The 22,390-nt window shown below is 39.9% G+C and overlaps 1 protein-coding gene across 1 annotated transcript in view; it reads right to left on the reverse strand.

Annotated features, from left to right (window-relative positions):
* Positions 1 to 2,436: 2,436 nt before the first annotated feature.
* The window catches only part of TOX (thymocyte selection associated high mobility group box), a 301,503-nt gene continuing 281,549 nt past the window's right edge, over positions 2,437 to 22,390 (reverse strand). The window contains exons 7-9 of the mRNA XM_008143313.3: positions 11,441 to 11,827; positions 3,766 to 3,917; positions 2,437 to 3,382 (exon numbers count right to left, since the gene is read on the reverse strand). Coding sequence (XP_008141535.2) covers positions 3,346 to 3,382; positions 3,766 to 3,917; positions 11,441 to 11,827 — 576 coding nt within the window. The 3' untranslated portion in view covers positions 2,437 to 3,345. The remainder of the gene's footprint in view (positions 3,383 to 3,765; positions 3,918 to 11,440; positions 11,828 to 22,390) is intronic.

Raw genomic sequence — 22,390 nt, forward strand, 5'->3', positions numbered from 1 at the left:
TATTCTTTGATTTAATGTAAATGTTTGGATTGATTTGAGGTAGGGCCACCTTATCAGCAAATATAACTGATTACTTCTTTTTTTCACTATTTTCGCCTAGGATTTTGTCATTTTTATACGTACAAGAGATAAATACAGGCAATTTCATATGGTTCCATCTAATCACCTTTCAAATAAGGGGGGGGGGCAACTTTTTTGCAAAAGGCGGGAGGTCCATGAAAAAAGAAAATTGGTGTTGGTGGGCTTATTTTTAAATTTTAAATGCATAAATTAAAAATATCTCTTAGTCATGAATCCCATTATTATTCTGTTCTTTGTAGTTGTGGCTTTTGTAGCTATGGCTTTTGATGGATTGCTGTGTCCCATTCAGACAGGACTCTTCCCCTTTAAGGCAACAAGTTGAACACTATCACAGAGACCAGCTTTTATCCTTAGCTCTGTCCACTAACGTGGTTAACTAGAAGTCATTGACTAATTTTCCATTGTCAGCTCGTTCACATTTGAATGGGTGTTGGCCTTTTGGATTATTCTTTCCTGTGTATGGTAGGGACCCAATTCAACCCTCTCTTCCCTATCCTCATACACAGTTTTCTTTCTTCAAGTGAGTTACGGTTTTGGTTTTGTTGAGCTCGTAAAGATAGTTTATATTCAGAATTATTGCCGAATTTCCCAGAATGACTTGATTTGAGGTGCAGGGGTCCTGCAGCGAGCGTACTACAGGGCACCCCATCCCTGTTCCTTCGAGTTTCAAGCTACAAGCTGGCTTCCTTTCTAAAGTGGAGCATTTCTCGGGCAACACGTCACCGTACCAGGTTGCTGAGAGGACATTGCTGGCGCTTCAGGAACGACCATCTGTGCCCGTGGAACCCGTGAACCCTTGCTGTGCCTGATCTCTTCTGCCACCAAGTTTATTTGCGATTTCTCCTCTCTTGGGTCTGTCCTTTAGAGACTGATGGATATCCAGATAGAATACGGTCACACATGGCAAGAATTTTTATTTATGATGTACTTCCTTGTATTTACATTGGCTTTGTACTTTTTTTTTTTTTTTTTGGTATCAAGTGTGAACACTCTCTCTACCCTGGTTGCACACCTGTTCTAGAAACGCTGTAAAGTGTAAACAACATTGTACTTTCCTGTACAAACCGCCTGTCACAGTCAAAGCTTGCTGTTCTCATCCCAGTAATTACCTTCTCCGTTTAGACGTACTGCAAGCAAAAATTCCACTTTCTTATGATATAATAAATAAAAGACATTAGGTAATTAGTGGTGCTGGTATATTTCTGAAATACTAAACAGACAAACAATAAACTGTGAACTTAATCACATGAGTTCTTATACAGTCTCAAGACAGGAAAATTAGAGCTCTCAGCTACAGTCATTTTAATAATCACACTGGATCTGCATTATTTATTAGTTATTACATGCTCAAGTGATTCAAGGTTGTACAATGCCTAAAATCATTCCAAAGCAAGCATACCTTTTGTCTTTTTAATTCTGACTGCATTACACAATGCATATATTTGTATTTAGTTAAATCGTTAAGTTTAGTTCACACATTTCATGAAAGAAACATCAGCCATTCTCTTGATTTCCAACCAGACTAGCTTTTAAAAATACAATCCCCTGTAAGGGACTAATTTGCTAGCTCTTTTTTGATATAAAAGCTATGCAAACCTTCAGCCAGATTTTCAATGTTTTTGGTTTCCTAGCAAATCGCTAGTACCCTCAGAATTCCCTCGGAAGACCCAGGAATTCTGGAAAGACAAGTAGCTTGTAGAGGCACAAAAGACAGTTAGAACCTCAATTTCTATCAGTAGCTTTCAGATTTGATGCCCCCCCCCTTTTTTTGTTGTCTGATTACTCACCTTTCATTTTCAGATATATTCTTGACAGTATGCTTTCCCTCCCTTCCTCTCACCCCTGGCTCAATTCCTAAATGTTTCCTGGATTTTGTGAAAAGCATGCAGCTTGAGGAATTTTGGTTGATTCGACTTTAATTTTTATATATTTTTTTTGGAGGAGGGGAATTTACAGAATTGACTATAACCAGCTGAGAACCAAGAGGCAACCCTTTCAGATCAAGAACCTGTCCGTTTGGTCTTGAAGCTTGTGTGACTTGTAGGGCAATTTCTCTGTTAAATTGTACGAAGAAAGAAAGTTCTTAAATATCATAGTTTTTCATTTGCATCAACCAATGAAATGTAAAAATAAGGATTAGTTACTTTGATTTGTTGCTAAATGAAAAGTAGGTTTGGCTTTATTCATGTCACCGTAAAAACTAAATAATAAAGTATTCACACCAAGCGTGAATTATTTTTTTTTTGCCAGCAAAAGTTAAAACATCAAAGAAACCTCTTTCAAATACTAACAAATTTACTTACAAACACCTATATTTATTATTTCATAAATAGGCGCAACAGGTTCCATAAAAAAGATTAAATACAGACACAGTATGGAGAAACAATAATACAGAGCCATATGTAAAGGTTATAATTTAGCTGTTTCCAATCTGTTTCTGCATCTAATAAAATACCAGGTAAGCATTTGGCAGTTTTATACATAAAAGGACTTAAATGACATTTACTAACCATTACACAAAAAGTGATACAAAAAGCAATTCTTCTGCAGTACAAAATAAATGTGTTTGCGCTTCCCTTAACACTAGTTTCTTTTTGTCTGATCAATGAGACAAAGCCAATTTGTTTTTAAATTAAAATCATTTGGGAATACGTTGTTTTTTTTTTCAAATATTTTGAAAATATAGAACTATTAGTCAGTTGTTTTAAAAATGAAGTAAAAATATGAATGTTTGCCAATTTAACCCCTATTGTGAAATCAATAAACTGGAATGAGCCAGTTTCAAATTACAATTTAGCTACAAAAACATTCACATTTTATACTCTAGGAGAGTGTGACATAGATGCTATTTACAAAGTTGCTATGACTGCTACATCAAGCCATTTAAAAAGTCTTTAGTAGTTTCATATAAACACCCATTATGAAAACCAATGGAAAATCCAGGACTTTTATCCGAGACATCTACAGTTGCTAAGGCAGTTACTATAGCGCAGCACTTCACAGCAAAAAAACCAACATAAAAAATCTGAATGGTCCAAATTTCCTTCAGGGAAGAAGAAAAAAACAATGTCCATAAAGGATTAAAAAAATAATAAAGAAGCATGACTATGTCTTCCAGAGTGGGTGACCCACAAGCTCAAATGGTCCTAAGTGCTTAGCAACTTGTATTTTCTAATAAAACGGAGAATTGCCTTGACTGTACAAAGCAATCCACGGCGAAGACTTCCCTGAATTCCTCAGTGGACAGAAGAGGCGTTCAGACTTTCAGGTAAGGTACAGTGCTTTGTCCCGCTGCATGCCCCTGGATGGAGAGGAAACAGAGAATGTCTCGTTACACACCAGGCGCCGCTACAGGTGACCTCGGGGCCTGTAAGCCTATTTGCTATAGCTTGAAGGACGAGGAAGTGTGTCCTGGGAACGTGCCCTCTTAGTTAACCTACATCTGCATCTACATCTGCATCTGCATCGAACAGGGATCTCAAGGCAGTTGTTCTCGGCACGGCTAGCAGAGTGCTGACGCATTTCTGGAGCGGTGTCTTCCGCTTTCAGGAATGCGGGGCCATTCCAGATAATCTTTCAGAAAGCAGCAAGGAAAGATGGATCTTTCCGTGGACCAGGGAGCAGGGCACGCTGGGCGTGCTATGAGAGCTGCCCACCACCAGGTGGCGGTGGACGGCCGCTTACCCACTACTGCAGTAGTCGTTATTCCAGTCCACGGGCTGGGCGGCAGGATTTCTGCACCCAGAACGCACGTACTCCATTGCTTGGGTGACCACTTGCGCAGCTGTGGATGTAGGATTGATTATAGTCTGATAGTCCGGTGGAAGAGTAAATCCCTGAAAGGGAAAGCAGGCCACCAATAAGGATCGGAGTGCCTTTTTAAGACGAAATGCACCTAAATATTTATCCACTGTTTGCAAACACATCCCTGCCCTCTTGCTTGTATTTCTCTGCAAGGGCCAAGTGTATCCGAAGGGCGCAGAAAACTTAAAACAAAGGTAGAAAAGAAATGCCTACATCCTCATTGGTATCTTTCCTTCATTTAACCATGTTGGAAAACCTTTAATTATACTCTTGAGCAGATAAATTGGAATTAAAAAATAAAAACAATTTAAAATCTAGAGAAGCCAATTCAATCCAAACAAAGGGGAAAGGGCCCAGACCTCTCAAAGTTTATATTTTCTATCAAACCGAAGGATACATGAATAGTTAACTCCCGGAATATGCAACAGAATCTTTTTTTTGAAGGATTCAGGCAGCAGGTGGCTGAGTGTTTTATTAGACTACACCTATTCATATATTGTTCTCAAAACCCTTTTTCTTCATTCATTCACAAAGGGACCATCTGCCTCTTCTTTTATTTGTACTTTTTTTTTTCTCAGCTAAAAAATTTCAACCAAAGCTTTTTAACAGTTGTTGGACTAATACAGGGAAGATGCAAAACAACTTGCGATTGGAAAACACAGAGAAGGAAAAGTGTAAGACAGAGCAAATAATTTTAATTGAAAAGTCTATTAACTGGCAAATAATCATCAGGCTTCAGGAAGATTCTTTTAATACACTGGTGTGGTGAAGTATTGACTTTTAATCCTTGCAAAGCTATTAAAAATTCAAGGACAGGATCTCTGAAGAATATATTTATATCTGGTAAATAAAAAGCATTATACACTACAATTTATTTTTAGCTTATCTGGTGAATTCAAGAGCAGCATAAGCAAGCTTTGCTGGAAATGACCAAAAAAAGCAACTTAATTAATCTTGTGGTCGTCTCTTTCTACAGCCGATTTCATACATGGTTTTTAACCACTGAAAAAAAAAATCAAGATATTTTAAAATGAACCATTCTCCATTTAGTTGCAGGGAGCTTTCAAAGGCATAATTATTGTTGAGTTCTTAACTTTTTTTTTTTTTTTAACTCAGCAGAATGGTCAGAGAATTAATTCCTAACTAAATATATTTCCTTAGACTTTTACCCATGTATGAATGTTCATTGGGACATTCAATGTCTTCTATTCAAAGACACCTATCCTAAAATGTCCTCAATTCTCGATATTGGCTTTAAGATACTAATTTATTTTCTGTTTAAATGATAAAGACTTCAAGCCAATGTTCACACTAACTCCTACCAAAGCTGTGGATGAAAGACAAAACTTTGAAAAACTGGAAACAAATCATCGAAAAGTAGGGGGAATTCAGCCAGCCTGGTTATCTGACCTCACACAGACTAAAGGGAATAGAATGTTTCCCAAGTTAACAACTAGTTTATGGGAAACACGTTTGTTTATGTAGACACCATTTGCAGCTCAAGCTGTAAGCGTGTCCCCAAAGAGCAAGATGAAAAGTAAGAGGTAGTACTGGCTGTGGGCCCCTAGTCCTTCCTCGCTCTCCAGAACACCCCCCAATCTGTCTGGCTTCCGTGAAGCGTACTCATTTCATTACGGTCCTATGTTATTGTCTTGATGGAGCCACTGTCCAGTTTTCTTGACTTTTTCTCTTAGTGTCTAGTGTGATGCTGGGCAAACAGCAGCAAAAAGCTCCAAGAATGATTCAGCCCCGGTCTGAAGGGCTGGCCAGAGGGACGTGAGATTCAGAGTGCTTGCCTTGCTCACTGGATATTCGCAGGGAGTACCCTATAGTAGTGGCTCAATAAACAATGTCTCCCAATGAATGCAGTTTAACACAGAACTTTCGAAGTTACTGTTGGAAAGGCATGGGGAGCATAAATAAGTAAATGCCAGGGCTTTCCTATCTTTTAATGTAAAATTCTCCATATTGGATTTTAGCACAATCAACAAAATGTAACCTAAAAGTAAATGGATCTCAAAAACAGAGTAGTTGAAAAATGTCTTGAATTAGTTAAAAGTATGGGAACATATGAACAAAATAAATAAAAACAAACCAAACCACTTCTACCCAAACCCACACAATCAACAACAGAAACTACCATTGCTTCCCGCCCCCCCCCCCCCGGCCCCCCAACCAATGAAAATAGTTCCTCAAGGTTGGGAAGAGAACATCTGGAGAACATTAATTTTTAAGTTATTAGTTTAAGATTAAATGGGTAGTTTCAGTTTATAAAACCCAAATTAGCCCTGGCTGGGTAGCTCAGTTGGTTAGAGTGTTATCCTGATATGCCAAGGTTGTGAGTTCGATCCCTGGTCAGGGCACGTACAGAAAGCAACCAATGGATGCATAAATGGGTGGAACAACAAAATCAATGTCTCTCTCTCTTTCTTCCTCCCTTCCTCTCTCTAAAAGTCAATAAAAATAAAACAAAAACAAAATTATGTGCTATCTACAAAGTTCAAAGATTTTAAAATTCAGCTAACTTCAGTACTTAAAGTTAAGATTCTTAATATGAAAACAAGAGAGGGCCAAGAAAAATGAAAGCAAAACCTGAAGTAAATCATTTTACTTGCTTTCAAATTAAAAAAAAAAAAAAAAAGAAACATTCTCCTGAACACTATATACAGAGATGCTGAGGTCAGACTTAGAGCTAAGAACATTTTTATTATTGATGTAAATATGAAACAACAATGATGATATAAATTTTTGAAAAATGTTGGCTTAGCAGTCTAATTAAACAAGACTGAATAGTTTGCATTTTAATGCTCAAGAGAAAAATCACCAACTGTTTTGGAGCATGCCTGGAATTCTAAATTTCATTTTTCTGGTGCCAGATTGAAATAAAAATAGGAAACATGATAAAGATTAATTTGATGTCAGAAGGGACATTTGCTCTTTAATTAGATTTCTGTAGCCCTAGCAGTTTTGTTGTGCCACCATAGCAGGTCCTCCAGAGCCTGCAGCACAACCAAACACTGATCCTCATATCCACACTTTACTGGGAACTAATTTCATTTCCTGCCTGTCTGGAGAGGTATTTTCACCAGGCATCAGTGTTTGTCTTCACAACTGATTTATTCATCAATCTCAATGTGGTTTTTTTTTTAAAACCTTTAAATTACACCCAAATCCTAAAGAAGCTGTTTATTACACAAGGAAATTGAAAATCTGTCTGTGTGATATCAAACAAAGATTATTTTCTTAAGGTTATAAAGGAAGTTGACAGATATTAATGATTTTTTTTCTCTTGACCTCATTCGACAATATAGTGAACAGAAAAAAAAAAAGGAAGAAAACTGGACCAAAACAAGCTGGTCTATGGGTTTAGTGTATAAAATATTTCTCTAGAAAAAAAAAATGAAACCATTATTCCTGGTGGACTATGCAATCATTCTGTAGGATGCATTTGTTTTCAAAAGGATAATAAAATAGCTAAAGTAATACTGAAATGTGAGCCATTATTTTAAAAATACAGTAGCTTTCTCTAACTTTATCTTTCTTTTTTCTTTGATGTTTGAATATGTGAACATGGCCCCCAGGCCCAGGAAGCAAACATCTTTAGGATAAAAAGGTGCTTTGGTGGATGCATCGGTCAGGTGTAATTACATCCACAAACTGGCCCTGTGACCACAGGCTAAGGACCAACGTGGGTGACGTGGACACTGGCCCCTATACACTGTTGTGATTGTAATGAATTGAGTGACATCAAGGGGTAATGGACTCTTTGATCCTGATTTGAGGATTAACAACTTGTTGGGGTGGCCTGTCCTTTACCTTGGAGGACCGTACTCTGATGACCTGCCCATGAGTCTGATCTCAATCCCATCATTCTCCCTTTATTCACCGGGCTCCCCACTGGCCATCTTTCCATGTCCTGGACCAGCCACACTCCTCCCCAGCGTGGTCCTTCCAGTCTGGAACCTCTTCTCCTTCCTGCTCTCCTGGCATTCCTCCCACACCCTTCCCACCTCCCAGGATCTTCAGGTGTCTGTGTCAGCCCTGGATGGGACCTTCCTTATTCATTCCAGCCAACGGCTCTGCCCTCCCTGCATGCACCCTGCACTCTGTCCTCCTCTATTATTTTTTTTTCCCATGAGACCTTACTAATTTACCTGCTTATGTTATTACCACCCGCTACCCATCCAACTCTGATGTGAGCGGCACGGGGGCAGAGGCCCCATTACCAGTTCTCACTGATCGTTCCATTTCCAGAGCCTAGACAGTGTCTGGCACACATTAGGGGTTCTATTAATCTTTTTGGAATAAATAGAAGTTTTAAAAACTTCCAGGAAAAAAATAAATTAAAAAAAAACTTCCAGGGAATTAAGGTTCTGCAAACCACCCTGTAATTTCTTCTAATGTTTAAACACTTTTAGAATTCATTTTAAAAAATGCTCTCATTTGTCCATTCGGCATCATTTTATTGACTACCTACTAGGATCAAGGTATTGTTAGAAGTGATGCTAGTCACTGCAGTCTTTCAGTCTCCACAGTGGGCCCATGCCACTTTGTCTTCTGTTACTAATGTAAATTGACATCAGGTCTTACCACTTCGGTAAGGACACGTTTAGGGATCCACTAATAGAACTGACTTACAGATTGATGAATAACCTACCCAATGTGATTCGTTCTATTTTTTCCTATTCATATCTCTTGAGTTTTCACATGTGGCCTTATGTAATTCTGAAATGTTGAAAACTAGTCAGGGTCATGACCAACTCGCCTAAGGTATTAGTGTATATATAGAAAAGGAACCATTTCTCATTGGATAAATTAGAAAAAAGGTGTCCTTTCTGGACAGAGCTCTAGTCCTGAACTTGTTGAGGGGATTGTGACTTCCATATTCTTTCCTCTGAGAAGAAATCGCCCTGTAGTACAGTACCGTGAGCAAAGCATGGGCCCTGAGCTGGCAGCAAGTCCCCTTAGGCAGGATTCAGCCCACACAACTGAAGGTTGTGTCTTTTAAACTATTAATCCTTCACAGAAACACTACTGGTTCATTAAAATGCAAGGACACCCAAGAGGGCCCCTTTTATTGTGAGTGATGTCTGATGGAAAGACTAGAAATTTGACCCTATAAGCAGCAGTTGCTGACCACAAACACCACTGTGGACAAGGCAAGTGGTGGAAGTTGGCTTTCCCGAGTCTTCTTCCCTAGTGAGTCAACAACTAGTTTGTTGAGCAAAGCTAAGTAAGTTGTCAGAGCTTTTATCAATCTCCTTGGCTTAGAGACCAAGGAAGACATCAGCTATGCTCTCCATAACCATGTGAATCTTAGAACTAACTAGAATTTAAAGACTCTCCGAATTCTAATAAGACACAGATTTTCTAAGGCAACACTGGTAATAGTCTGTAAGGATGATTAAAAGTGAGAGGAAGCAGGTCTAGCATTTAAGAATCCAGGCTCTGATTTCTGAATAGACTTTAGGGTGAATTCCAGCTCTGACCTTATGGGCACATTATTCAACCCTGCCAACCTTATGAAGATAATGCTAGCAGTACCCAGATTATAAATTCTCTGAAGTTAAGGATAAGATAAGGTAATATATTAAGGTTTGCTATTGTCAGCTCTCAGGAATTCTGCCTATAAATACAATAATAAAAATGAATTTGATAGTACTTATATTTAATTCTTCTTTCTCCTTCCTCTCCACCCTCTCATAGTCCAATGAGAAATTCCTCTACTGGGTGCATGCCCAGTAGAAGCCAAAAATGACACAGAAAAAAAGAGATACATGCATAATAGAAGCCAAAAGGGGAAATGCCTAATTGGAAAAGAAGACTGAACTGGGTAGGAGGAGGGCCCAACACAAGCCTGCAAAGATCGAAAAAATAAATTGATTAGGAAAAGGGCCTAGCACAAGCCCATGAAAAGAAAAATTGATTGACTTAAAAAAAAAAAAGCCCAAAATAATACAATCAAAATGTAACAAAGGTCTCTCTCTCTTTGTATAACACACATTAATTGCTCGCACATTCTCTCTAACAGCGTTGAGGGCCTAGCAGAGGTGTGAAGTGTGAACTTTGAGCGGGGCTCCCAATGCAGGCCCAGCAGCCATGGGGACCCAAACGCAGGCCTGGATACAACAACACAACACCAGAGCCAGCCGAAAACAGAGACTAAATTACCAAAACGGAAACGGAGACTAAACTGGACTCAACTTTGACATGGACTGAGCCATTAACAGAATTTCTAATTCTAGACTTAATGAAGACAAGACTCAACTTCTTCCACAGCATGATGGATGGAAATAAGACACTGGAACCTGGGAACAGTCTTGTATTTCCACCCCAATATATCTTCCCACTACACCTTATCCTCCCATACAAGGGCCCCAAAAATGCTTTTCTTGGGACTCCATAAAAGAACCCCATTTCCACTAGCAATACAACTATAGACTCAAATTCCACAGAGGCCCAGATATCAATTCTTTTAAAAAAAACTCTATTTTTATTGATTTTAGAGAGGGAGAGATAGAAACATCAATGATGAGAGAGAATCATTGATCAGCTGCCTCCTGCATGCCCCTTACTAGGGATTGAGCCCACAACCTGGATATGTGCCTGACCAGGGAATCAAACCGTGACCTCCTGATTCATAGGTTGATGCTCAACCACTGAGCAACACTGGCTGGGCTAGATATCAATTCCATAGGAAGGCTATGTTTGCATATTTAACTCTGGCTCTGGAAACAGTAGAGTAATTTATAACAGTGAGATACATTTGATATTGTTTGTAGGTTTTACCTTGACCTATATTTTAAAACAAGTTTTTGTGATTTTTAAATGCTTTATGCCCAGTTTAGTTTATACCATTTGCTCATTTTCAAATTTTAAAATAAAACCAAACCCCAAAGGAAAACTTAATTTCCAAGAAAAGTTAAGATTGCACACAAATGGTTTCAATAATTGGGGCGTGGGCAGGGAGCTTTCCAAAGCTCTTGTATTTGCTAATGTATGTAGAAGCCAGGTATCCATTTTAAAATAAAACTGGTTAAAACATTAATTTCTTAGGACGTTTAAGGTTGTACCCATTGATATTTCTGGCCAGAAACAGTGGGCCTGCTTTCATTTTACAGCATTTATTGAACTCAGCATTCATGCCTACCAGGAGTTTCTTATAGCTGAACAATATTATAAAAAACAGTATAGAGGTCTCAATCCCCAAGACATCTTTAGTAGCAGTTGGCATCTCAAAACAGCAAACATACTTTACTCAAGCAGAAAACAAGGGCGATTAGAAGAGTGAAGCAAAATGGACATCATGAGAAGGAAACCAGTGATTATGAAAAGCAGCAGCTATCAATTATCGTGATTGTATAATGCTGCCCACACTCTCCACCTGTAAATTATATTTCTCAGAAAGCAGATATTTGTTGAATATCTTCAATTCTCTCTCCATTTAAATAGAAAACACATATCCCCGTCCTTGACTGGAGGAACAGACCCCCACCCCCCGACCCCACCCCTCCCCAAGCACTTCTGAAGAGGAGTCCAGAGTGCGAGCACATACCTGCTGCATGGTGGGTGAGTGTAAGGCAGACTGGACCTGCATGGGGAGCTGGTTCCCAAGGGGCTGCTGCATGGTGAGTGGCTGGTGCTGCTGCATGTTGAGATGCTGGTGAAGAGGTGGGCTGATCTGGAGGGGAGGAGGGGGGGACACGGCCATGTTTGCTATAGACACAGTCACTGGCATTTGGTTATTCGGCTTGGGGGCTATGCTCCTGGGGAGACTGGGGTGCATGGCAGTTAGGTGAGGGTTCATCCCTGGTTGTTGGTGATAGTGGGAACTTAGGTACAGAGCTGAGTGGGCCTGGCTGGGCCCGTGGAACACTGACGGCTTTGAACTGATCAGCTGAGGAGGTTGAGAGGTCTTCACATCAACAGGTTCGCTGTAGCTCTGTGGGCAAAACAAACAAGAGCAGCGTTGAGAGACTGACCCCCACGGTGTGATTTCTATTAACAAGATGTTCTGTGAGTTTATACATGAACTTCCATGTGACTCAACACCCATTACTATTCTTTTTGTTTGTTTGTTTGTTATTCCTTACCCAAGGATATCTTTCCCATTGATTTTTAGAAAGAGTGGAAGGGAGAGAGACAGAGAGAAACATCGAAGTGAGAGAGACACATCAATGGTTGCCTCCCACAGTTCCCTGGCCAGGACAGGGGATTGAGCCTGCAACTGAGGAGATATATACCCTTGGCCAGAATCGAACCCAGGATCTTTCAGTCCACAGGCTGATGCTCTACCCAAACCAACAAAGTCCCCATTACTATTCTTGATCCTCTTACCCAAGAACTCTGCTGTCATTATTTGCAAGGCTGAGGTTCTTCTATCTCTGATATAAAATCTAAAACCATTTATGATGACTTTTTTTTTTTTGTATAAATGCTAAGCCTTAATTTGGTGGCCTTTATCGTCCTCCAAATAAAGAGAACAAGATCAGGGTGGGATGGATGCCATCATTGTCCTAATAGGAAATGCATGCATAGCTCACTTTGAAAGTAATTCAGTGTTGGAGTTCTTCTATTGATTATCTGTTTAGTTTTGTCTTTTTTCTTTTTGTATTCTCAAAGAGCCTTGGCCTAGATATTTGCACAAAGAAATCAAAGCCGGTTGATGGAAATGGATATGGAAGCAACGAGTTCTAAAATACCTTTCAGAAGTCATATAAAACCACATTAATATATCTTCAAAGTAACCATAGAACTCATCTTGGTTTTTAAAGAAGTTGGTGATGAATTGTCCCCCATAATGAACTGGATAAAAATAAATCTCTCTTAGAAATTTTAGACTCCATCATAAATGAATATAATTTTGCCCTAATTTTTTTCATACCTTCACAGGGCCATTTCCTAATAATCTTTTAATTGGCTGAAAAACGAGGCATATCAGTGGAAGCTGAAAAGAATCAAGAATTAGCCCTGAGGCATTTCTTTTTGGGCATGAGCCCACCTCCTACTTTTGCTGAGAGGAAGAGGCTGATATAACAAATGGTGAAAGGTGAAACCAGCTGGAGAAAGAAAATGCTAAAATGTCCTTCTGGGGAAAAAACAAGGTCTTGACGATGCATAGATGCTCTTATCCTGCGACCTCCGGGTCCCGCTTATTCAGTTTGTAAATCAGAATGAGTTTCTTGTTCCTCCCAGCAACGCAGGGTCCTTCTGAGTTCCTCCTGCTCTGTGTGGCTCCATCAACTGACAGGTACACTAGGCAGACTAGTTCATCGCACATGATGACATGAAACTCAACATTGCTAGCAGCACAACTCATTTCCCCTCAATAATGTAGGGAAATTAAATAAAACCACAGTAAGAACAATGCTGCATGTGTGTGCTGACTCGAGGAGGGTAGGCTGGTTAAATGGACTACCACCCCACATACTGTTTCTATAGGAAGGACACAACATCTGTAAAAACATGCCCAACCATGGAAATCTGAGGTCCCCTGAGACTGAATACTCCATGCAGAGTCTATAGTAAGATGTATCCAAAGGGTTCAAGTCCCTCCAAAGAATCCTCTCATTATTTCTCTGTCCATGTTGATGCAGCCTTCCGAACTAGGAATGGACATTCAGGTACCCTGTCTTCTGCAGCAAAATTAGAAATGTCAAAAATTGTTCACAGAAATTTTCCAGGGGAGCTTTAGACCAAAGAAGCATTATTAAATACTAGAGGCCTGATGCACGAAATTCGTGCAAGAGTAGGCCTTCCTTTCCCCAGCTGCCGGCACAGGCTTCCCTCTGGCACCCGGGACCCAGGTTTCCCTTGCAGCCCTGACTTCTTCCGGAAGGATGTCCAGAAGGACAACTGGTCTAATTAGCATATTATGCTTTTATTATTATAGATAGAACCTAAAAGGTGCTTTCCATTATAAAATTAAGTCAATTTTTTTTGGCTTCCATTTAAAAAAGTCTTATTGTTGATGCACAGAGTAGTGAACAATTCAAGGAAAAGGTCAATCAGGTTAATCCAGGCCACATAAACACTGACTAGTTCTACATCAGAGTAGCATGTACTGGAGTGATATGCCTCAAACATCAGTCTGTACATGTCAAGAGGATATGTGTTTATTGTGTGTCTCTGTGTTTAAGTCATCAGGGAAAGTGTTTTCATTGTGTTTGCATTCCTTCTTCTGAGCCTACTGCACAAGGGCTAATTTCATATTTAGTCACATACTGTAGCACTGTCATTCATGAAATAAACAATTACACAATGAGCAGAAAGCTATCACACTTAATGCATGTTAGTGCATCTTTACTTTTTGCTTTATAAATGTTTTAATTCAAACAGAAGAAAAATCACTCACATTTACCATACTCTCAAAACTATGAAATACATGTAATGGTAAAATGTTTTTATCTCGGTAGCCAATAATGCCTGATTATATACTGATCTGGTATATACAGCTTTAGATACGTAGCCTGAACTTGCATATACACCTGTGTGTATGTAAACCAAATGTACAGAAGAATATATGACATGTTGTTCAGACAATCGTATAATCATCCCAAGAATTACAACAATAAATTTACAATTACATACATTTATTTATTTAAATTAAACAACTTAAGGAAATGTACTTATGCTACACTAGAAATGACTAATCCTAGTGAGTATAGACACATAGCAAACAGCAGGGCTGGCTTCATGGTTGGATAGCCAGTCTTGGCAAGCAGTTCTAGGTATAACACCCACTTCACACCCCGACGCACACAGTTTCCAAACTGTATTGAAGGGGGTTCGTGGAAAAATAAATATCTTAAAACAGCCAGGTTCCATGAGAGAATGTGTGGAAACAGCACTGGGTTAGAGAAGATTAAGGGGGTGCCTTCTAGCAGGACTTCTCAGAACATTCACTCTGCGAATCTATGTCTTGAGTCTATAAGTAAGAACCACAAAAGTCTTCTCTTAATTGGTCACTTCATGGCAATAGTTTTCAATGAGAAATACTGGTGCAGAAAAAATAATAAATCACACACACATAATTTAAATTGGCAAATAGTGTGGAGAGCAGCTACAGCGTTTGGACAGGTTCAATCCTTGGACTGATGAGAGGGCATGGTCCTCTCCTGGTAAAGCCACGTGCAGATCCCAGCTTTGAGGGCAAAGCCCTCCCAGCACAATTATAGCCAAAGGCTATGGTTGTAAGCTTGACCTAATTGGCAGCTTCCCAATTAGAGCCTAGAAGAGCGAAGGTGTAGACCTGTGGTCCCAGGTGGCTGAGTGATGTAGGCTGCGGGAGGTGCAGCAAGTGCTGCCAAAACAAAGCTTGATAGAGTTCTCAGGTGCATGTAATCAAGTAGATTTGAAACTCTCGAGAACATTGTAAACATCTTGACCATGCCCTTGCTTTGCCTCATGAGATCTGACTATAAAATAAAGACTCGGCTTACAGGCTGTGGCACTGTCTCTCCATCCGAAAACAGCTCCCACCTGGCCCCAGCTATATTCTCTTGTCTGTTTTCTTTAATCCTTCACTGCCCCCTCCCGCCGCCTCAGGTCCACCACTGACCATGCTGGATGTGGTTCAAAATAGAACATACATTTCAATTTAAATAGTCATGTTTCTTGCCTCAAACTAACTTTTTATTGCCTCACAATGCATAGTGAAATTTCATGCATACAGGTACAATATTAAAATAATCATTATTTCATGTTTCCTGGAATAAGATTTGCATAGTGAATTTCATATTCTCAGCTAAGGACTGTGACAGTTTCTTGAAGGGTTTAGGCAGTTGGCAGCTTCCCAATTAGAGCCTAGAAAAGCGAAGGCATACTCATGCTAATGGTTTTCCTCAACGGCGAATTCAAAATAAACAATGAGCCAAATTCTCCCAAATTTCACTTTTTAAATAACAGCATGTGGTCCACCACATTGATAGATGATAGATAGATGTAGAGGTAGAAGTATAGACTTATAGATAAGTAGAAATAGATGGCAACCTAATCTGAGATACTTGATTGCCAACTTTGTGAAGGCTCTTTTCTCCTGGTAAACACAAAACATTCTGTCTATTCAGCCATTTCTTTGTCATCCATCTTCTCCCAACTAAGGCATGTAAAGATCAGTTAATGCTAAACCTAAATAGCAGTAACTTTTAATCACTGGAAGGAATATGGGCAAACTATCTAAATAGATTTCTAAAAGGAATGATTTAGACAACACTTACCCATAATTTGTAACATAGAGGGAGAAAGAATCTTGGGAAGTTACGTGATTTCCCTTCACTTCCCAAGATACTTAATGTGACAAGGTAAATAATGTGTCTAGGCACGTGACTGTGCACGGCAGGCACCCCAATAGGGGTTCTCTCCCTGTATTCTCTCTTTAAAATGAAGTCCTCCAGTTTTGGACCCCTCTCCATCAAGGAAAGGACCTTTTTTTTTTTTTACAATAATGACTTGAATCTCTGCATCCCATGCACCTGGCACGATGTCAAGTATACAGAGCACACCAACATGTTTGATGAATGACTGAATGACTCTTCTTGAGCAATACTCCACACAATGACTGCTGCCCTTGCTGGGGCTCCTGACAAAGCATGGGGCTCCTCTTCCCAAGGGGGAGAAAAGATCTGAAATCTTTAAAACCTTACAGAATATCAGGGTGATATTCCACTTTCTCCTTTGCTCTCAGCATAAACCACACCCTCCCAGAAGGGATGAGAAATGATCACCCTTAGCTCTGGCCCTTGGTTAGGTACTCTGTTCTTTATTCCCCACTGGATCTTGGGTGATGCTGGCAACAGGGAAGTTTACTGTGCTCCTCTCATATTTTGAGGATTTGCGTCTTTATGTAAAGGTCCACTCATTCAGACAGGGGAAAAAAACGTACTTCCAGCTTCATTTCTGATTAATTCTTAATCAGACTAATACAACAGACCATCTATTAATTATAGTGCTATTTTATTATTTTGGAAGATAGGAAGAATAAGTTCATTTTCCAGAACAAAGTGCCATGAATTCATAATCTGATTAAATGGGGATATGAAGAAATCATAAATTTAATATACTCTTACTCTCATTTTCTTCCAATTAAACTATGAGAGCAAGGCTACAATTTTGCAAATTAATTGTATATGAATATCTGTGTACCTATCATTCATAACTTAGAAATATTTTCTCATACAGACTAAAGAATTTAAGGTTGTTTCTATTTTCAAACACCTTAACTACTTTTATTTTAGGGTGTGTGTGCTTTGTGTAGGTAACCTGATAAATGGGATTTTACTACTGTATACACAACTGAAAATCAACCCTTAAATCAGACATTTTAATGCAAAAACTGTGTTCTGGCTGTTAGTTTCTGAATAAGTTCTACCTCCTGCCTGCTTTTGAAACCATTATTCTGAAAGATGTTCTCTATAAGCAAAATGAGGATGCGTGTGTGGCAAGAAAGACCATTGGGTCTTCTCAGTGGAATTTTCCACAAGAGATAGAACTCTATAAACCTTCAGGCACTTCTTATGGTCCAAGTTGCTGATTATCCAAGATAGTTTTGATCCCATTTACGCTGTATAATAAAGATAATACTGCAGAGTGCATAAATGCCCCCATTCTGGGATGATAAATGCCATAAAAAAATTGACAAAGCAATTGTTATTTAAAATAGCAAAGTATAAGCACAAGACATAAAACTCAGTGGAAGCAACAATATAGGAGTTGTTGAACCAAATCAGATTAATCATCCATCTAATTTGATTCTTGTTTTCAGCACTGACCAATACTTGATGCACTGGAAATTAAAGAAAATTTATGCACCGACTCAACTGTGCATTGTTGCTTCTGGACAGAAATTTTTTCTTGGTCCTTGCCTGTGATTAATTTACACCTTGAAGCATGAGATTTTATTATCTTTAAATCACAGTTTGGGCTTACGGGAGCTGCACATTTTATGTTAACAGTCATAAAATGGTCCATCCCATTTTCAAATTTGGACTTAGTATTTGTCTTCATGGCATGAATTCTATAAATTACTTCATCCTGTAAAAAGAAATTATATCCTTTTTGTTTTGAACTTACTGGTCCTTAATTGAACTGAGCATTGTGATTCTTTATGACTGGTCACGGCAACAGAGAACGTTTGTAATTTAATTCAATACTGTCCTATCCTGTACATTAAAACAAAACCAAAAACCCAGCTTCCATTGTCCTCTAGAAATCTGGCACAAGGTAGAAACAAAACCTCCTCTCTGGTGTGTGACCTTAAAGTCATGAATCTGATGACGGTCGTTTAACAAACCAGAACATATTCGCCCACATGTTGTCCCCTTCCAGGTGGGCACTTCTAAGAAGGTGGAAGTTTCTTTCAGTAAACGCTGCTTTTACTTGGAATATTGAGAACTTCCCTACTGGCTTTCTCTTCAGAGCCTGTGGGACTCTGTTTTACAGATCCTCAGACAACTCTTTGTCGTTTGATGGTGCGTTTGATTTTGGAAACAGCTAATAGTCACTTAGAGCCAAGTCTGTGGATTATATTTGAGTAATGTTTGGGGAAAAGAACGAGGTGTGAAAACAATGTCACACGATTGACTTTCTAAAGTGGCTCGCAACCTTTTCGTGACTGCAGTTCTGAAAGAGGAGTTTCAGGACTCTTTTTGAACTTGGGGAGCAATAATAAAATGAGTTTGTGGCCTCCCAAGGTGACTACTTTGAATCCAACACTCATTTTGAGAATATAAATTCTGGTCTATGTGGTAAAATGAAACCAGTCCCAATTGCTTTAAAGTTATACATTGTTTTTTTTTTTTTTTTAATATATTTTATTGATTTTTTACAGAGAGGAAGAGAGAGGGATAGAGAGCTAGAAACATCGATGAGAGAGAAACATCGACCAGCTGCCTCCTGCACACCCCCCACTGGGGATGTGCCCGCAACCAAGGTACATGCCCCTGACCGGAATCGAACCCGGGACCCTTGAGTCCGCAGGCCGACGCTCTATCCACTGAGCCAAACCGGTTTCGGCTATACATTGTTTTTAACATAATAATTTAGACCCATGTCTATGGAAAAACTATATATCCTTAAGCTTTCCTTCATAGGCCAACCCCAAATGACCTTAAATAGCAAGTAACACGGCTCCAGCCAGGAAGTCCTAGCTTTCAAAACAGCATATATGCTTGGCCCTCAGACTATTCTTAGTCTCTCCTACTAAAGACTCATAAAGACCATTCCAACGAAGAAAGCTGTGTAGATGAGTTTTAAAAATATCTAGACCATTTCTTATCTTTATAAAAGAATGTATCCTGAAACAAACTTTTCTTATTTTAATGCCACTTAAAATTTTTCTGTGCATCAAAGCAGCCTTGCAGACAAATTGAAAATATGAGCCAGCTACATTTTCAATCATGCACAAACTTTTCCTAGTTCTTTGCACACTTACCAATAACATTAAACTAAAATTAGTAACAGTAATAAAATAGTTGGTATTTATTAAGTGTTTTCCCGTGTTCAGGATCCCAAATCATGCAGCTTATATAGTTTTCTTAGTTCAGCCTCATGGATGTGGGTCCTGTGATCTTCTCTATTTAACACATGAGTAAACCGAGACTTAAAACAGCTGAATAACTTGCATGAAGATATGCAGCTAGGAAGTGGGAAACCTGGAATTTGAACCCAGATCCACCTGCCCCCGCTGGCTGTGGACCTTGCTGCCCTCTGAGGACTCCTCGGGGTGATATGAGTGGCACCTTTGAGGTCCCCTGATGTTTCCCTTGACGTCCTGTGGAAGCACAGACGTTGAAGATACCTTAGAGATCTCCTACAATCCTTATTTATAAACCTTTGCTTCCTGCTTTTAAACTTCTCTATGGAAAGAAATTGTCTACCCAAATAACTCAAGAGGTTAGTAATTGCCCTCTGTTCAGATTCAAGTCCTCTAGCTTCCAATGGCATCTTTTTTCTTGTTCTGGAGCCAGAGAAAATGGAGCACCAGTAACCCTTGTCCCATGTCTAATGCCTGCCATGGGCTTGAACGTGCCTAAGACTTTGTTTTTCAGACTGAGAAATTTTCAACTCTCTCTTCCCAGCTCCTATCTTCTGCCTTTTACCTTTTAGTCACTTTTTTTTTTTAACTTTCAGTTTTCAATTATAGCTAACATACAATATTATCTTTGCTTTATGTGTTTGAGTGATTAGACATTTTCATGACTTACCAAGTGCTCACCTCAGTAAGTCTAGCACCCACCCGACACCATACATAGTGATTACAATCCTGACTCTATTCCCCATGCTGCCCTTTACATCCTTATGACTATTTTGATAACTGGCACTTTGTACATCTTAATCCCTTCACCTTTTTCACCTATCCCCTAACCTTTCTCCATCTGGCAAACATCAATTTGTTTTTTGTCTCTATGAGTGTGTTTCTGTTTTGTTTCTTCACTTATCTTGTTCTTGAGATTCCACATATACGTGAAATTGCATGGTATTTGTCTTTCTCTGTCTGACTTATTTCACTTAGCACAATTTCAGTCACTTTCATGTCTTTTTCTTCTGAAATCTGTCCAACTTCCCTCTTTAAATTATAGAGCCCAAATTGAATAAATCATTCCAGAGTCTGACCAGTGTTGTGTTTCAACATTCTGTACTCTGTTCATGTGTCCTTCAATTCCGATGTGTTTGCACAGCAGGGCGTGGCCTGTGGCTGGGCGGCCTGTCACAGGCTCCGTGTGGCCAGGCCAGGCTGCTGCACAGCTGGAAGAGCATAGCACAGAGCAATGCTTTCTAGAGTGTCTGCAGGCCACGGACTCCCTTGGAGGACTCCGGCCTTCTACCCGCAGCTTCCTTTAAGCCAGGGCAGCTGTTCTCTTAGCTGTCTAATATGTAAGAGCGGGCACAGACTTTTATTGGAGATAACAAAGAGGTTGTAGTTCTAAGATATAAACTGATGAACAAAAACAGATCCAGAGACACAGAAGCATCGAACAGACCATCAAACCTCAGAGGGAAGGCAGGGGAGGGTAAGGGGGCATTGAGTAAGACATCAACCAAAAAACTTGTATGCATGCAGATAAGCATAACCAATGGACACAGACAATAAGGGGGTGAAGGCCTGTGCTGGGAGGCAGGAAAGGGTTGGGAGAGGTCAGTAGGGGAAAAAGGAGACATATATAATACTTTCATCAATAGAGAATTTAAATAAACAAATAAATAAGTATTTGGTAATCACTCATGATAGAGAAAACCTATAAACTTTGGAACAAGACAGCAAGGAGTCTGGGTCCTCAATCTGTCACTCTCCTTACTGTGGGCGAGTCATTTAATCTCCCTGCCCAGGGACTGTGTAGAAAATGGGTCTAAGTCTAAATCTTACTTTGTAGGGTTATTGTGATGAATCTTAGGAATTTATATAAAATGTCTAGCACCACGTGTGACACGTAGAAGCTACATGTAAGCAAGACACTCTTCGTATTTGTGTCATTGGAAAAAATTCAGTGTCCTTCTGAGACCGTGTCAGTATCATCATTTTGAAGTTATGACAGTTAGAACAGTCATTTACTATGACAGAGCTTTTTTATTTTTGGTAGATTTCTATTTTATTCAGGCCTGGAGTCACGTTAATGAATTTGTTGGATTAGATGGTCTAAAGCAGATTTCAACTAAAACATAACATGAAATATTGAAAGGAGAGGGACACTGTTCATCAAACAGCCAGGCTGTTTCTATTTTTGATTATGTTCCGTAAGAAGCAGCTAATTTTAGACTGCAGTTGCAAACCTTTCAAGTCCCGTGAAACATTTTCCTTTGATGTGCTGCATTCAGCTCTGTGCTCTCAGCACCTAGCCCCGTGCCTGACACGGAGCAGGTGTCGTGCAGCCCTGGCCGGACGCGGAGTGCGGCCTGGTCTGGAAGCCACAAGCAGCAGCAGACCAGACCCAGCCGCAGATGAGTGAGGGGAGGAGCTATGGGCCGAGGACTGCAAAGTCTTATTTGGTGGGACAAATGCATTTTACAGAAAGTAAGTACCCAAATACGCAGCTCTGGAGGAGTAAAGCAAGAACTTAAGGCCATGATGCTCCCTGCCTAGTAGAGTATTTCACTGGCCAAAGTGACCTCAGAGGAGAGAGTCGGTGCTCCGCCGTGGCTGGTGGGGCAGGGGGAGTTTAAGAAAGCAGGTCAAGCACGCTGTCTGGACCCACGAGCTGCACAGCCCAGCACAAGGACCGAGACTGGGGTCAGACGGCTGAGGAAATTCATTCACATAAAGTGACCTTTTAGGAATGTAAATCCTATCATGCCATTCCTACTGAAACTCAGTCAGTGGCTTCCCTTCATACGGGATAAACTCGGTTCCTCTCAATGTCCTGCAAAACCTTGGTGACTGGCCCCTGCCCACCTCCCCAGCTTCACTTCAAACCAGGCTTCCTCTGTCATCAGCTCCGGCTGCACTGACCTCTCAGTGCCCGGAGCCACTTTGGTTCCCGAGCCTTTGCACCTGCTGCAGGCTCCCCCTCAG

The sequence above is a fragment of the Eptesicus fuscus genome, chromosome 19 (assembly GCF_027574615.1).
Source record: "Eptesicus fuscus isolate TK198812 chromosome 19, DD_ASM_mEF_20220401, whole genome shotgun sequence".
Lineage (NCBI taxonomy): Eukaryota > Metazoa > Chordata > Mammalia > Chiroptera > Vespertilionidae > Eptesicus > Eptesicus fuscus.